At 48.6% G+C, this 17,867-nt stretch overlaps 1 protein-coding gene across 2 annotated transcripts in view; it reads right to left on the reverse strand.

The window, feature by feature from the left end:
• Positions 1–17,867, reverse strand: part of LOC122380655 (acid phosphatase type 7-like) — an 83,883-nt gene that overhangs the window by 17,443 nt on the left and 48,573 nt on the right. For both annotated transcript variants that reach the window (XM_043364004.1, XM_043364005.1), the window contains one exon: positions 5,661–5,832. In XM_043364004.1, the coding sequence (XP_043219939.1) occupies positions 5,661–5,832 (172 nt within the window). The remainder of the gene's footprint in view (positions 1–5,660; positions 5,833–17,867) is intronic.

Raw genomic sequence — 17,867 nt, forward strand, 5'->3', positions numbered from 1 at the left:
TATGTACCAGCGGACGACAGGACTCGTGTAACGCCGTGAACGAAACGTGTAATTGAGAACAGGCCAGTGGACGCAACGACTCGGTGGCACGGTGGACGAATGAGCTGAAGAAGCGACCCGCTGAGTACGGTTTCTGATAATCCGAGTTGATGTGCACATTAGCAAACCGTACGACAGTGAGCGCACGGTCCAACCGGCCTGCACCCGACAGCCATCGGTGAGTGTTTGCCGACGCGGCGGGACGGGGCGGGGCGGGGCCAGATCGATGTGGCGTGCCAATGCATACCGACTGGCTCCATATACCACCCGACGGACCGACGTGGCGCTCCCATGCACACGGACAGGGTACACACACACCTACACCGGCGGGTAGCGGGAGCATGTCCGACTGAAACGGCAGCAGGTGGGCGGTGAGAGGAAATGGCAGCACCGAGCAGCGGCAACCAGCGGGAACGGCAGCAGAGCGCGGAAACCAGAGGGAACGACAGCACTGCGCGCAGCATATGGATGGCAGATGTCAAGTGAAAACTATGCGCAATTTGAGCGTGGAGCAGGGAGCGCACGCTGAGTGCTCAGAGATAAAGGGTCAGCGGTGCCATGGTTCACTACGCAGTACTCGGTAAGAATAACGCCTCACTGTCGTCAATAACGCAAATAACCGAGCTCAGGCAATAGAAACTGAATGAGGATGACGCCACATCAGACAAGTCTCGAAATGGTTTCAAACGCAGGCAGAATACGCTCATTTTGCAATGTAGGTACATACCGTCTGGATGGATCACGAGGTTAACGAGTAAAACGCCTTTTGGGGCGACCAACGGAGCGAGCGAGAGGGTGGGCCTTGCACGTGTGAAATTGCGATGGGGTACCTCCAACTAACTTGTGCACTGCACCCTACTAACCGGTCACTAGCGATGTGCCAAATTTGAGCGCAATCGGCCTAGTCGTTCTCGAGATCTGGAAGCGGCACCCTGCACGTGCGCACGTGCAAAATGGGTCCCAACTGACTTTTGCACGGCACCTTACTAACCGGTCCCTAACCGCGTACCAAATTTGAGCGCAATCGGCCCAGCCGTTCTCGAGGTCTGGAATCGACCCCTGCACGTGCGCACGTGCAGCAGCACCCCAACTGTGGCATATGCAAATGCATTGCCTAGTGGGTGCCTACCTACATACATGCCAAGTTTCAGCGCAATCGGCCCAGTAGTTACCGAGATATTGCAATTGTTACAAAACTGACACCTCTTCGTTTTTCACGTGGCACGTGCATAAGGGGTCACCCACATCGGGTATAGTCCAATACTTGGTAGAAGGAATGAAACTACCCTACAAAGTACAAAAATTACCGCATGTAAATCGGTCAAGTGGTTGCTGAGATATAAGCGTCGCAAAAGCGTGACCACGGCCGGCCGGCCGGCCGGCCGGCCGCTCATACTCAGAAATTTCCGTTATTCTACGTAAGACCCCGCTCGCTTCACTCGCTCCGTAACAAAATTTTAGAGTCGCGTCGACACTTATTATCTCAGCTTCACTTCAGCCACTTCGCCATTTTGTTTTCTTCAGAAAACACGACAGTTTTCAAATAAGACCAGCATAGATATCTATGAAGACCAGTAACGCCTTTTGGTTGAAGAACGAGCGAGCGAGATAGTGAGCCCTGCACGTACGGAAGGGCGAGAGGGTACTGCCAACAGGCTTGTGCAAAGCACCCTTCTAACCGGTCGCTAGCGGTGTGCCAAGTTTGAACGCAATCGGCCCAGCCGTTCCACTGTAGGCGATCCATGCATTCTAGCGCTTCAGGGGCCCGAAAAAAAAAATGATGGGAAATATGAATAAATGCTGGGGTATTTTGTAGCTAAATATCCCAGCATCTGAAATGTCACACTCTTTTTACACCAAACCACACACTTTAAAACCACAAACGTCCAAACACGAACTTGTTGGAGAAGAGCTGAGCTACGGTGCCGGGTCGTGATTTGACCCTAGTTACAATGAGGGCTGTAAATCAACACAAAAGTTAATTATCTTGAAAACCGTAATTTTGTTTGAAGCCACATTCCTTGTAAGCAGTATGCATCACACAAATTTTGCTTTTGAAACTTATCTATATTTTTAATAATTTTTCACAGCACACCTTTTAACTGCATCAGATCAATACTGCTAACCATGTTTGGCAATGCGCATCTTTTACCATCCAGGAGATCCGGTAACAAAAATACCATTACATAGTAGCCTGGTCTTTGGTCTCAATATCCTGCAAAAAATCGGCTGCCACTTTTTGCGATTCACGGAGTTATGGATGTTTTGCTCAACCATTACCGTATAAAGTGGGTGCAGGGCCGGGGGGAGGGGCGAAGTACCGCCGCCCAACCGAAGATTCTGTTCGCGACAGCTCCGAACTCGCCAGCGATAGAAGGCTGAAACTTGGCATACCTGACTTTTGATTCAAGTCGAATCTTGTGACACCAACTACCTTTTTAAGTCAGGTCAGTTTACGGACCAATGACGTCATAAGTGAACCTCTGCACGATCCTCAGATGTCGCAACTTCGCAAAGCCCTCAATGCCAGAGCAGCTTTCACATGGAGATGAAACTTACAGAACCTAGTATCCTCCAGAGGATTCACAGTTTGTATGTCTCGGATTTTCCCTAAAGGTCACATGAGGTCAGGTCGGTCACATGACCTCACCATTGTGAGTCAATGTTGTAAAATGAACACTGCTATTTTGGCACCGGGAACGATATCAAACTAGTTCAAGCTTTACTTTTGCAAGGTCCGATGCTTTACTTTTTGCATTGTTGAACTTGCGTGACGTCATTTATGACGTCACTATGGTATGGTCATTATGGTTTTTGGTCCATAACTCCCCATCAAATTGAGCTAGCGATTTAGGCAAGCCACCAATGAACTCAGGAAGACCTGCCGAATCGAATGGTATGCAATTTGACCTCCTTCGACCATTTTCGTGACCTGGGGACTCTGACCTAAAAAAAACTTACAATCGGGTAGGTAAAAATGGCTTCCGTTCGGGGAGAGCAGCATGCCCACGTTGCACCGAAGTTCTAACTCATTTAGAGGCCAAACGGAAAGCGAAATTCCTACTCCTTCCTTTAACTCCGTTAGCGTACATTCATTTCGCAACTTTGAATCCCAACCACCAAACATAAGCGTTACGTTATAGGTAGATACGACACTAGCTAAAGCTATTTATTTGTAGAACATGTGATCGGAACGTTCAAGCAACCACAATTTTTCGCAAGTCATGGTCTCCTATTTTTTGCTTTGCAATTGCATCTTAGCTTTGCTTACATGCAATTTCAGCGCTAAACCATTTCCATTTCACTGATAATTACCTACTTCCTAAAACACGATAATTTGCGATCTCCTGAAATGTGGTAGTCTGTTGGTACTATTTTCCCCCAAACAGACAAGTCTGAAAGCGCCTCTGCAACAATGTTTTCTTTGCAAAACCAGCTCACGTGGTTTGCGATCAAGTGGTTCATCCGTAACTGACGCTAGTTGAGAAGGTTGAGAAGTAAGTCATAACACAGACAACACTGTATATGTTTTTGCTAAGCCTCTTCTGTCCTGTATTAAGCCTATGGGGAAAAGGCATTGGTCGCTCTCTTGCACGTTGCAAAGAAAACCTGATTACTTCTGATGCAAACACTTATATCAGTTGAAGCGCAATGAAACTAGGCACAAAATTAGGGGTTTAAAGATGACTGGTTTTGAGTCTAACTTAAGATATAACTCATGAAGTGCTAGGATAGCGAAATCGCCTACTGTGCGTTCCTGAGATCTGGAAGCGGCAATCTGCGCGTGCGCACGTGCAAACGGGGTCCAAACTGACTTTTGCACGGCACCCTATTAACCAGTCCCCAACCGTGTACCAAATTTGAGCGAAATAGCCCCAGCCGTTCTCGAGATCTGGAAACGCCCCCTGCACGTGCGCACGTGCAGTAGCACCCTAACCGCAACACATGGGAATGCATTGCCTGGTGAGTGCCTACCTCTTTGCCAAGTTTCAGCGAAATCGCCCCAGTAATTACCGAGTTACTGAAATGGGAACAAATTTGGCACCTCTTCTTTTCGCATTTTGCACGTGCAGTGGGGGTCACTCACATAGAATAAAGGGACTATCCCACCTTCTAAAATGTTGTTAAAACCAGTTAAATTGTGCCCGACTTTATAGATTGGATGACCAGGAACACGGTTCTGGCATTTATTTTTCATTAAACATCTTAGGTTTCCCATATTCCAAACACAAACTTTCAAATATGTGACGTCACAGCCCAAAATTACCTCCTTCCCCAGGCCACATTACTGTCATAAAGCTGATTCTTTTTACTCTGTAGGCACCACAACAAAGTTCAGACCAAGTTTTAAGCGATTTTTCAACGAACAAACCCATTTAAATCAGAATGACTAAACGAGGTGACGTCACACTAACGGTCGCTCCATGTTGAAGATAGGGCCTTGCACAAGGCCCATTTTCAAATGAAGGGAACGAATTTCTTCAACACCAAGAGGCCGCGGGGGTTGCAACCTAGATAGATAGTGGTTTCTGAACCTCGCCGCAAACTTGGCTATCTCAACTCAAACCCCATGTTAAAGGTGGGATAGTCCCTTTAATAGTATCCGACCTTTGGTGGGATGCAGCCACCCTACAAAAATTACCGCAAGACAATCGCCCAAGCCGCTGCTGAGATATGGGCCTCTCAAAATCACTACTTTTGTAAAACTGCTTGAACACCCTTGACTTTTCACGTGGCACGTGCCACGACGGTCACTGAGATGTATCAAAAATAGTCAATTACGGGGTAGAAGGGATGGGGCTAACCAGCAAAAAAAAAAAAAAAACGCAGGCCAATCGGTCCAGCGGTTGCTGAGATATAAGCCTCTCAAAAGCGTTACAGGCCGGGCCGGGCCGATCATACTGAGATTTTTCCGTTATATTGAAAAGACTTCGCTTCGCTCGCTGCGCTCGCTCGCTCGTAACAACCTTTTCAGGCTCATTGTAAGTGAAAATGACGATTAGAAGCTTTAACTTAATAACTTATGTAGGGGCGCTCTGACCCCCACCTAGTCCCGACCGGTGTAGACGGCCTGTCCCGACCCCCCCCCCCCCTCCCCAGTGCCTAACTCCCACCGTCCTCCGCCGACCCACTGTATAGCGTACACCCGAGGAGCGTACCGCCGATCCGGTAACGATGTGCACGGGTGTACAGTGTACAGTGTACAGTGTCCATGTGCACGGTGTACAGTGCACGGTGTGCACGGTGTATAGTGTACAGTGTACAGTGTACAGTGTGCACGGTTTACAGTGTACAGTGAACAGTGTCCAGTGCACGGTGTACAGTGTACAGTGTGCACTGTGCACGGTGTACAGTGTACAGTGTACAGTGTACAGTGTACAGTGTAGAGTGTACAGTGTGCACGGTGTACAGTGTAGTGTCCAGTGCACGGTGTACAGTGTCCAGTGCACGGTGTACAGTGCACGGTGTACAGTGCACGGTGTACAGTGCACGGTGTACAGTGTACAGTGCACGGTGTACGGTGTACAGTGTACAGTGCACGGTGTACAGTGTACAGTGTACGGTGTATAGTGTACGGTGTACAGTGTTCAGTTCACAGTGTACCCGCTCTGACCACGTACCGCCGATCCCGTGACGATGTGTACGGGCGCGCCCGGGTTGCGGTACGGGTCGACGGCCGTGCCGTTGTACACAGTCTCGTTGTAGACGGGCCACAGCCGCTCGTACGAGTGCTCGTGCGCCCAGATGGCCAGGTCGACCCCGTACTCCATCAGCAGCTCCTCCATGCCGTACCTGGGCCGCGCAACACACACTGGCTCAGACCGAGTACAAAACCAGCCGGGGTCAGACTGAGTACAAAACCACACTGGGTCAGACTGAGTACAAAACTACACTGGGTCAGACTGAGTACAAAGCCAGCCGGGGTCAGACTGAGTACAAAACCAGCCGGGGTCAGACTGAGTACAAAACCAGCCGGGATCAGACTGAGTACAAAACCAGCCGGGGTCAGACTGAGTACAAAACCACACTGAGTCAGACTGAGTACAAAACCAGCCGGGATCAGATTGAGTACAAAACCAGCCGGGGTCAGACTGAGTACAAAACCACACTGGGTCAGACTGAAGACAAAACCAGCCCAGTTCGGAGGAGCTCACAGGCGGCGGCCAAGTCGGATCGCTTCCATGGCCAGCCGAGGTCGGAAAAGGTAGTACAAACATGGGAAACATGCATAAAATAAACTGAAAACCATGGCGAGATCGACAACTTTGACGGGTGGATCCAATGGGCTAGTAAAGCAAGACAATTGAAATCGATCAGAGCTATAATGTGAAAAGTGCGAAGTGTGAGACCACTGGCCTCCAGTGTGTGAGGGCCACTGGCCTCCAGTGTCAGCGGGCTGCGCAGCTGTGCGAGGTGTGAGGACCACTGGCCTCCAGTGTCAGCGGGCTGCGCAGCTTTTTTTTTCTACACCGCCACCCATGAACAGGTGACCAGGAGTGCCCCCTCCCTCTATCCCAGCGACACACAGAACCTTACGTTAACACCAGTGAACTTAAAATGATAAGTCGCGGCACTCCCAGCTAAGAGTAAGGAAAAAAACGAGAGAAATATCAGTGGAGTATGCATGCTGTTAATATAGTAGCTTAAGATAAGGAAAGTAGTCACAACTGAAAACAGTTGGTGACTGCCCTTCTACGCCTGGAACGCCCACTGATGCACACTTAACCCGCGCCCTGCTGGGGGGGTGTTTGAACACCCCCCCCCCTTGTGGTTTTTCGCGAATATCTCAAAAACGGCGGCGCGGAGAGCCGCCGTTTTTGGTACACCTTATCATGCATCAATTCTACACATGTTGTGAAAATTTCAGAGCAAGGTCATTCAAGGTCAGGTCACCAGGTCACTTGAAGTGACCTCACCTCATAAAAAGTTTCAATGTCTGTCATAGCTACACCGAGTGACCGATCGCTTTGAAACTATCAGCGATTGCTAAGAGCAATAGCATGTACAAAATGTATATCTCAGAATTTTGATATCGATGACCTAAGGTCAGGTCAATTTTGCGACCTCCCCATTATAATTCAATGGGAGAAAATTGAAATGCGTCTCTTTTGGACGAAAGACATTATAAACACTCCCAAACACTGAATTACAAGTGGTTTAGACACAATGAACATGAAAATGGTGTCCGTGACCCCTGTTTATGGCCTGAGGTCATCTTAGGTCACGAATGGTATCTAACAGTTTTTCGCAAATAACTTTTGATAGAGGCATGCTAGAGCGATGAAAACACCTTAGATGTGTTCAGCTCGACGATACGGATCGACTGATATGCAACATGACCCTTTCCGGTCAGGTCATGACCTTGACCTGAGGTCAAATTTTCAAGTTGACCTTTCAAGGTCAAGTTATAGTTCATTCGATGTGTCTTGACGAGAGGAACACGATGCCGGTAAAAGTAAGCTCGTACAAGGCTTGGGTCAAAAGTTATTGCAGAAAAACTGTTTCCGAAAAAAATCGGCTATTTTTGCAGTTTTTGCCCCCTGCAGGCAAAACCGTTGACGTTAGGTCAAATCTGAGAGAATTACTCAGAAAGGGCGTTAATAGGGCTATCGAATGCGCTTTTCCGCGGCGCTGTAGCTCTATTGGTTCCCGAGTTATGCGTTGGCTTCTTGGAAATTTTCGACATTCGACCTGGAAATCGGCGAAATTTTGCCTTCAATGACCTCTGGTGACCTGACCTTTGACCTGAACAAAAAATTGACCGAAGTGATTTCGTCATTATTTTTTACGCTCTTTCGAACGCCGCCTTCCGCGTATCGCTACGTGGCCCAGGAGCCGAGTTAGAAGGGGGGGGGGGTGTTCAAACACCCCCCCCCCCCCCAGCAGGGCGTGGAAATCCAGGACCCCCAGCCGGGCGCGGGTTAAGGCCGCCCCACACTGGAACTCGCATGCGGGTTGCGGGTTTGGGGGTTTTGAGTTTGCGGGCATATTACTAATTCATAGAGTGATTAGACCGTTCCCTTATGGTAACTTCATGAACGCAGTGAAGCCGGTACACTTTCAGAAACTTACATATAGTCGCAATACCAGCGCAACGAACCAAAATTCGACTCCAACGAAAAACCCGCAAACCTCGTAGAACTCGCAGACCTCGCAGCGAGGAAAATCGAAAGTTGACTCAAAATCAACTTTTGGAATGCGATGCAAGGTCGCTAGCTAGCTAAAAACATGCAGACTCACTTGTTAGATGGTAGTGTGGGTCATTCAGCTTAGATTGTATTATTTGATTTTGAAGAAACCCGAAAACCCAAAAACTCGCAACCCGCATGCGAGGTCCAGTGTGGGGCGGCCTTTACACAGGGTATTGTTATTGGGAGGAAGGGATAAGAGGGGGAGCAGTCATACATACATGGAAGATGGTCGTAGATGGTCATTTCTGGTCAAATTCAAGCAAGGTCATTCACTGAGCCTCTGTAAAGCTGTCCAACTAAGCAGAGCTTGTTGTCAGACAGCCCACAGAGGCCAGTTCCGAGGTGGTTGGAGTAGAAATTAATGCAATTTAAGCAATATAACGAAATGAGAGGTAACATCAACGAGAGGAAAAAAAACGGAGAAGGAATACAGCTGGGAAGGAAAGACAGGCAAGAGAACTACTACCCTACAATAAACGTGGTTTTAATGTTTGACGGCCAGACGGGCCGCGAGCCCCCGCCCGCACCCCCGGAAAATCATCTTTCCCGGGGGTGCCCCCTAACCACCGCCCGGGCGAGGGAAGCGCCGACCCGACCCGACAGGCCGGCGCCCCGCCCGCCCGGGCGGCCGAACGGTCCCTTTCAAGTGGGACCGGTACCCAGGTTGGCCCGGATGGGTCATAGGGGCGGGGGCCCAATGCTCGGCAACACTCAGGGCTCCGCCAGGCCGGCGGAGCCCGCCTGGCCCCACAGCAGACCACATCTGCCGTCCACTGTCCGCACCACCTGTTTATTTTAGGCAAATCGTTTTGTTGGAGAAAATGAATCCCTAAATAATGTGCATAAAACATGCGTACTATTTATTTGCTAGAAGCGTATATTGATGAAAGCTACTGTATTAAGTGAATCAATCATGTGACTTAGGAAGAAAGCTTTAGAGAGCTTTTTGATAATGAATTTCGAATTTGGTACCGTAGATAGTCTAGGAAATAAAGGCACCATTACTCTGTTCCGAACTCTAGGCCCAGTCCATGATAAAGTGTGTGTTTTATAGACTCTACATGTAAATGATTCTTGGAAATGTTTAATGGAACGAATTGTTCTACTAGATTCAGAGGTTACAAATAACTCAGCAATAGCAGTAGGCAGGCTTCCATTGAGTTTTCTAAACAGTAGTAATAGCATTTGTTGTTGTCCAAGATCCCTAAGTTTAAGGAGTTTGAGTTTCCTAAATATTGGCGAAGTATGTGCCAGTCTCGGCGGTCCATCGATAATTCTTACCGCTCGTTTTTGAAGTTTTTCTAATTCACTCAAATTAGTTGGGTATGTATTTGTGTAAATAAAGCAACAGTAGTTAATTAAGTTAATTAAGTAGTTAATTAAGTTAATTAAGTAAATAAAGCAACAGCAGCTGTGCGAGGTATGAGGACCACTGGCCTCCAGTGTCAGCGGGCTGCGCAGCTGTGCGAGGTGTGAGGACCACTGGCCTCCAGTGTCAGCGGGCTGCGCAGCTGTGCGAGGTGTGAGGACCACTGGCCTCCAGTGTCAGCGGGCTGCGCAGCTGTGCGAGGTGTGAGGACCACTTGCCTCCAGTGTCAGCGGGCTGCGCAGCTGTGCGAGGTGTGAGGACCACTGGCCTCCAGTGTCAGCGGGCTGCGCAGCTGTGCGAGGTGTGAGGACCACTGGCCTCCAGTGTCAGCGGGCTGCGCAGCTGTGCGAGGTGTGAGGACCACTGGCCTCCAGTGTCAGCGGGCTGCGCAGCTGTGCGAGGTGTGAGGACCACTGGCCTCCAGTGTCAGCGGGCTGCGCAGCTGTGCGAGGTGTGAGGACCACTGGCCTCCAGTGTCAGCGGGCTGCGCAGCTGTGCGAGGTGTGAGGACCACTGGCCTCCAGTGTCAGCGGGCTGCGCAGCTGTGCGAGGTGTGAGGACCACTGGCCTCCAGTGTCAGCGGGCTGCGCAGCTGCGGGCACCTGGGACCGGGGATACGCGAATCGCACACATGTACGGCTGGTTCATCTCACCGCTCGCACCGTCCACAAAAGAGCGATAACGATATCTCTGCAGCGTAACCTTTAACCCGCGCCGGGCCGGTGCTCGGCGCCAACCGCGCCGGGCCGGTGGGAAGGGGTGTCTGAACAACCCCCTCCCCCGTCTAACTCAGCTCCTGGGCCACAACAATATGTAGAGCTACAGCGCTGCGGGAAAGCGCATTCGATAACCCTTATAGCGTTCTTTCTGGACTGCGCCCTCAGAATTGACCTTTGGTCAACGGTTTAGCCTCCGGACGGCAATAACAAAACAATAGCCTTTTTAATAAAAAAAGTAACCGTACTCTCATAATTAAAATCGAAAATCGTAAAAAAGGCCAGATAATCTCGAGGAGCTTTCGGCTTACGCCTTCTTCAACTTTAATTAAAAAAAGTAACCGTACTCACATAATTAAAATCGAAAATCGTCAAAAGGCCAGATAATCTCAGCCTGTCCCGTAGCTCAGTTGGTAGAGCATCGGACTCCCGGTAGTGAGAGCCCGGGTTCGAGACGCTCCGGCGCTCGATATATGAGACCCCTGACGGGGATGGTCTGCGGTTGGTGGGAGCAGCCGCAGCCAGTTGAAGTCAGTTGAGTGGGACAGGCCGTGTCCGGCTTTGAAGGGCACGTTAAACTTTGGCATCTAAATTCTCCCGTTACCCGGAATAGCGCGATCGGACGGTAGGGGTCGGGGTCTACGCAACAAGCTCTGCTTAGCGTGGACTCCGGCTCTGTCAATCCGTCCATTCAAACATTCGAGCTAAATTTATAAAAAAAAAAAATCTCGAGGAGCTTTCGGCTTACGCCTAATAGAGCGAGTTGAAGAAGGCGTAAGCCGAAAGCTCCTAACTGAGCGAGTTGAAGAAGGCGTAAGCGGAAAGCTCCTCGAGATTATCTGGCCTTTTTTACGATTTTCGATATTAATTATGAGAGTACGGTAACTTTTTTATTATATTTTTAAGTATGTCTATGTCTCTCAAAGCAGTGCTTACAACAATTCAGACTAATAGCCTTTTTATCTTGAATGGTTTTTAGCACAGTTTTGAGAGAAATTATGAATATAATAAGAGATATTAACCTTACTCTCATATTAGCCAAGATATAAAATTTCAAAAAGACAAAATACAGTTTTGTCAAAATACAGTTTTACAAAATACTCCCACGCAACTGGGTTGCGTGGGAGATGCCATGAAAAGAATGTGGTGTACCAGATGGAATGTCAACTGTGCGCACAAGGCGAGTCTGTGTATGTCGGTGAAACACGCCGATCTGTCAGGCTTAGATATAATGAACACATAAGAGATGCAAAAAACAACAAACTAGACACCCCTTTTGGCCTTCACCAAACGAAACACTCTGTGCGACTGGACTGCTCAAACGTCTCAATCAAGATTCTGCACGCGTCAAAAGACGGCCCAGATAGAAAAATTTGGGAATCCATTTTTATTCGCGACCTTCAACCCACTCTTAACACGCAAACCTCGTCTTGGCTTATCATCTGAGTGGTCATTATATCTAAACTGACTGACCGTGGAAACTTGTGTGCGCGGGTGTGCGCCGTGCGGGTGTGCTGTTGTACACTTCTGTTATCGTATGCATGCATGTACTTACCTCATATATGCTTATCTCCATATTTTTAATGTTGGTCGGGGGGTCGGGACCCATTATTGATGATGTACCCACTATATATACTATCTCCGCTGAACGTATGACTCATGTTTTCGACATGACTATCTTGTTCTGCACTTCATGATAAATCTTTTATGTCTCTGTAAGTTTTGCATAGATACGTTTTTAAAGAGTAGCTGGGAAGTGCGTGTGTGATTTCTGCATGTTCGTACGAATTCGAATTTTCTGTTCCATGCAAGTTTGTGACGAAAATGATCTAAATAATACACCAGTAAAACGCCTTTTGGGCGAAGAACGAGCGAGCGAGATAGTGAGCCCTGCACGTGCGGAAGGGCGAGAGGGTACTTCCAACGGGCTTGTGCAAAGCACCCTTCTAACCGGTCGCTAGCGGTGTGCCAAATTTGAACGCAATCGGCCCAGCCGTTTCTGAGATCTGGAAGCGGCATTCTGCACGTGCGCACGTGCAAACGGGTTCCAAAATGACTTTTGCACGGCACCCTACTAACCGGTCCCCAACCGTGTACCAAATTTGAGCGCAATCGGCCCAGCCGTTCTCGAGATCTGGAAACGCCCCCTGCACGTGCGCACGTGCAGTAGCACCCTAACCGCAACACATGGGAATGCATTGCCTGGTGGGTGCCTACCTGTATGCCAAGTTTCAGCGAAATCGCCCCAGTAATTACCGAGTTACTGAAATGGGAACAAATTTGGCACCTCTTCTTTTTGTATTTGGCACGTGCAGGGGGGGGTCACTACATAGATCAAGAGTATTCGACCTTTGGTAGAAGGGATGCAGCTACCCTACAAAAGTTACCGCAAGTCAATCACCCAAGCGGCTGCTGAGATATGAGCCTCTCAAAATCATTACTTTTGCAAAACAGCTTGAACACCCTTGACTTTTCACGTGGTACGTGCCACGACGGTCGCTGAGATGTATCAAAAGTAGTCAATTACGGGGTAGAAGGGATGGGGCTACCCAGCAAAAAAGACCGCAGGCCAATCGGTCCAGCGGTTGCTGAGATATAAGCCTCTCAAAAGCGTTACAGGCCGGGCCGGGCCGGGCCGGGCCGCTCATACTGAGATTTTTCCCTTATATTGAAAAGACTTCGCTTCGCTCGCTGCGCTCGCTCGCTCGTAATAACGGCAAGCATAACGGTTGATAAAGGCGCAAAGCCGAAAGCTCCCGAAACTGTATTTTGACTTTTTGAAATTTTATATCTTGGCTAATATGAGAGTAAGGTTAATATCTCTTATTATAATAGCCTTTTTATTAAAACATTTGCTGCAGTAACTTTTGGCTGAAGAAAGTTACATTTATTTTGCCAGCATCGAGATCGATCGAGCAATCATCGGGCAATCATCGAGATGCGTCGAATGAACAATTAGTTGACCTTCAAAGGTCATTTTGAAAATTTGACGTCAGGTCAATGTCATGACCTGACCGGAAAAGCTCATGTTGCATAACAGTCGATTCCTATTGTCGAGATGAGATGAACACATCTGAGGTGTTTTCATCGCTCTAGCATGTCTCTATCAAAAGTTATTGTCAGAAAACCGCTGTGGACATTTAATGATCTGATATGACCTCAGGGACATAAAGAGAGGTCATGGGCGCCATTTTTCTTTTCAGCTTGTCCAGGGGCCCGGGAACGATTTTCAAGTTGGTGGTGGGGGGGGGGGGGGGGCGAGCCTAAAACACCTGACATTATGCATATGAAACAGTGGCGTAGCTAGGGATCTAGGGGGACACGTACCCCCCCCCCCCCATCGGGTTTAAAGGGATCTTCGGATCCGAGAGGCCCCGCGGCGCCATATTTTGACCGCTGAGTGTTAACAATGGCCATATTTCGACTCGGAAGTGCCCCATGGGGCTCGCTAGAGCACCTCATGGGCCCTAAATAACCACACTAAGATCTCCATAAGGGCCCCACGCCGGCTTCTGAGGGCCTCTTGCAGTTTTTAAGGGCCCCTCGGTGGTCTCCAAAGGCCCGTCACTGGCCTCTAATAGTTCTTACCGACCATGAGGGGCCAGTTCTAGGGGCATTTCCCGCCTGTGATGGTCCCACACTTATTTTGCTGAGGGCCTCATAACGGCAACTGTGGGGGCCCTCATCGGCGCCTATGAGGGCCCACACCGGTGTCTCTGAGGGTTTTACACCCCCAACTCTGAGTGTCTACACCAGTGCCTATTAACCCGCGCGGGGCTGGGGGGGTAAATTTTACCCCCCCTCGCGAATTTTTGCAATATCTCAAAAACGGCGGCGCGTAGCTCCGCCAAACTTTCAGTACCTTTTCTTACATCAATTTGACACGTTCCCTGAAAATTTGAGCGAAATCCGTCGGGAAATTTTTGAGAAATTGACGTTTTAGTGACGTCATGTTCGCCATTTTCGCCTCAAAAACGGCAAAATTTCAAACGCCGCTAACATCTTCATTTTTAAAGGAATCAAGACGTAACAAAAAAGGTTATACGTAACTCTACTTTGTCTATCAAATGGCTATCTCGGTCTTTTGAAAATTTTGGATTTTGGCCCAATTTTTTTCAAAAAACTGACTTTTTTGGGAAAATAATTATAAAATCCAAAATTTTGAATGTATCGAAAACCCCGGAATATATGTCAGAGAAGTGGTCTATGTGCACCTACATACCAATTTTTAGAAGAATCGGTTCAAAAATGTGGGAGTTATTCAAAATTTTATGACGTCATGACACACAAAAATTTTGAAAAATGATTTTTTTTGAAGTTCTAGACCTCGTACGGAAACAAAAATAGCACCATTCGATTCGCCGTGAAAAACTGCATCAGATAGATACCTTTCTAGGCCTTAACAACCAACTTCAAAATTTGACCTCACTTGACCTGACCTTGACCTGACCTCGACCTGAAATTCATCCAGAGGTGGTCCATATCACTTATTGAGTGTGCCTATTGAATTCTATGAGTAAAATGACCCATAAAACATGTGTCACACATGCCCTTTTCTATATTTTGTTTTTTGGTGACCTGACCTGACCTGACCTTGACCTTGACCTCTGAATGATATTGTATGCAACGAATATTGTCTTGGTAGCCTAAGAACACGTTTTGGGCAATCAGTCTCAGTCCATGACTCCATTCTTCGGCAACTACAGTGCAAGGCCGATACTGTAGAAACTTGCAATTTGTACCCTTGACCTGACCTTGACCTTGACCTCAAACTTTAAATTAAGTACATGTTTTTAGTTGTTCGTGATGAGAGCTTTCGATTGGCGTTTGAATTTTCCAAATCGGACCATTAGTTCGGGAGATAACAGGGGGGGGGGGTAAAATTTACCCCCCCCCCCCCCAGCCCCGCGCGTTCAGCTGGAGACCCCAGCCCCGCGCGGGTTAAAGCCCTATATCGGCGGCTCTGAGGACCGAACAGTCAACACCTGTGCATCTAAAGGCCACCCACTGGTGACTTTTGAGGGCCCCACATCGGTGACTCTGAGGGCCCAACCGGCGTCTGACAGTACCATGCCGGTTTCCAAAGAACCCCACAGGACTTCTTCTGCCGCCCTAAGGGCTCCTTGCCGGTCACTGAGAACCCCCTGCCGGCTTGTAGAGGGTTCGCGTCAGCAGCTCTAAAGGCGCCACACCCGTCTGTAACGGCTCCACACCAGCGTCTATGAGGGCCCACAGCAACGCCTGTAAGGACCCTCACCGGCGCCTCTGAGAGAATTACACTAGCACTTCTGAGCGCCCACACCGGCACCTGCATGACGGCCCCACACCAGTGCCTCTAAAGGCACCTTACCGGCAGCTCTGAGGGCCCTACGCCGGTGATTCTGAGGGTGCTACCGATAACCGAAGGCACCACACAAGCCCTTAGTGTCGCTGAGCTTCAATCCCATACCAGCCTTCCGAGGGCGCTACGTCAGTGCACTCATTGCCCCACACCCCTCCCTCACATCCGGATCGGGTAAACTGTGTCATATACCTATAGCAACGATTTTACCACCGTTGTACATACGTACCTTATGTAGTTCTCAAAGTTGACTCAGAATGGTCCAGTATAAAATCTGGCCTGCCAAACTTATGGCCAAGGTCAGGGCCCAAACCAAAGCGGGATGACAATAAAGCAGGTGTTATCAAATCGATACCGTATCAGCAGAAACCATTCAGATGGTAAGGAAAATGCCGTGTGTTGATGTTTAGATGCATAAAGGAAACAAGATGGAAAGAAGTCCGGAAAAAGGAGGAAAGATCCTTTCTCGCTGCCTCAATGTTGAGGGGGCGCCGCCCCCTCGGCTCTCAAGTTGGGGGGAGCAAGCGCCCCCGGTGCCCCCCCCCCCCCCCTGTTCACGGGTCTATGAGCTTGTTAAACATATGTACCTGTAACCCGATGTTTGAGTGTTTGGAATGACGCTCGTCCAAAAGAGGCGCCTTTCAATTTCCTCCCGTTGACTTATAATGAAGAGGTCGCAAAATTGACCGGACCTTAGGTCACCGATATCAAAATTCCGAGATATAAATTTTGTACAAGTTTGATTTTCGATCGGCACCTTATATGGGACCGTCACGTCTCGCTGATCAACGGGAATGCTGACTGGCCTTTTGCACCTGCGGCATTATCTACCCGAATCTGAACTGTCGACCCTCGTCTCCGCCCTGGTTCTCTCTTACGTTAGGTACTGCTTTCTGTTTACGGAAACGGTACCCTTAAAACCTGGACAGAGTTCAAAAGGTCTTGAATTTCTCAGCCAGAGTTATCTCGGGGCGAAAAAAGTTTGACCACATATCTGACGTGCAGAGAGAGCTGTGGTGGTTATCGGCACCTGATCTAGTCCGATATCACACCCCGATGTTGGCCCACAAAGTCCAGAGGCATGGCGAGCCCGATTAGCTGGCGGGTATGTTTCGCCGTTGTCGTGATGTGCGTGACCGACGGACGCGGCAGGACGAGGCGCTCCGCCCGCCCCGCTGTAGGACGGCGTGCGGTCAAAGGCGCTTCGCATACCCCGCCACGGTGGGTTACAACGCGCTCCCTCCTGCCCTGACCGAACTATCTGTCGGACCGTCCTGCGGAGGCTTGAAGCGCCACTTGGTACGGGTTGGCGGAGCAAATTTGACGGGCTGAGCGCGGATGCTAGAGTGCATGTTTTAAATGCATGTTCTACCTCCCCCATCGTTCGTTTTATGTATGTTTTATGTATGGTTTTGACACCGAGCGATTTAGCCTCGGTAATCGCGGATGGTCTACGGATGTTTAACCTTCCAGGTGGTGGGGGGAGGGGAGGGGCATTTTTTACCCCTCCCTTTAGTTTTTTCGATATATCTCCAGAACGCTGCGCCGATCGTCACCAAACTTTCAGTACCCTCGACATAACTATTACACGTTGTGACCATTTTTTCCAAAGGCTATGATACGTTGACCGCTAATGACGTTGGAATGACGTCATTTCTACCATTTTCGACCAAAAAAAGGTTTCGCGGGAAAAGCTGTGAGGCCTAGGTATAGCTTTCATGATACAGAAGAATGTTCAAGACATAAAATGTGTAGAATTAGGTACTAGGGCTACTGTACTGCTATCTCGAAATTTTGAAAATTTTGGAATTAACCACCCCCCAAAAATTTGGGAATATAATAGCCAAAAAATCCCAAAAGTTTTTCGATTTTTGAAAAACCAAGAATATATGTAATAGCCTCTAAAGACTCCTATTCACATACCAAATTTTAGATCGATACCTCTTTTTTGGCCAAGTTAGAGCGAAAGAAAACTTCAATATTGATGACGTCAAATTTTCAAACTCATTTTTTTAGCAATTCTAGACCACGTAGCGCAAAACATAGACCACCATTAGACTCGCCGTGATGAGCTGCATCGAAACAATACCCATTTTATGCAAAACTATCAACTTTGAAATTTAACCTTTTTTGACCTGACATTGACCTGAGCTCCACCAGAGGGCAGAAAGTGACCTAAACCGTACCTGATGGTCTTATAACCAACACCA

This window comes from Amphibalanus amphitrite, unplaced genomic scaffold (assembly GCF_019059575.1).
Source record: "Amphibalanus amphitrite isolate SeventyFive unplaced genomic scaffold, NRLGWU_Aamphi_draft 000103F_arrow, whole genome shotgun sequence".
Taxonomy (NCBI): Eukaryota; Metazoa; Arthropoda; class Thecostraca; order Balanomorpha; family Balanidae; genus Amphibalanus; species Amphibalanus amphitrite.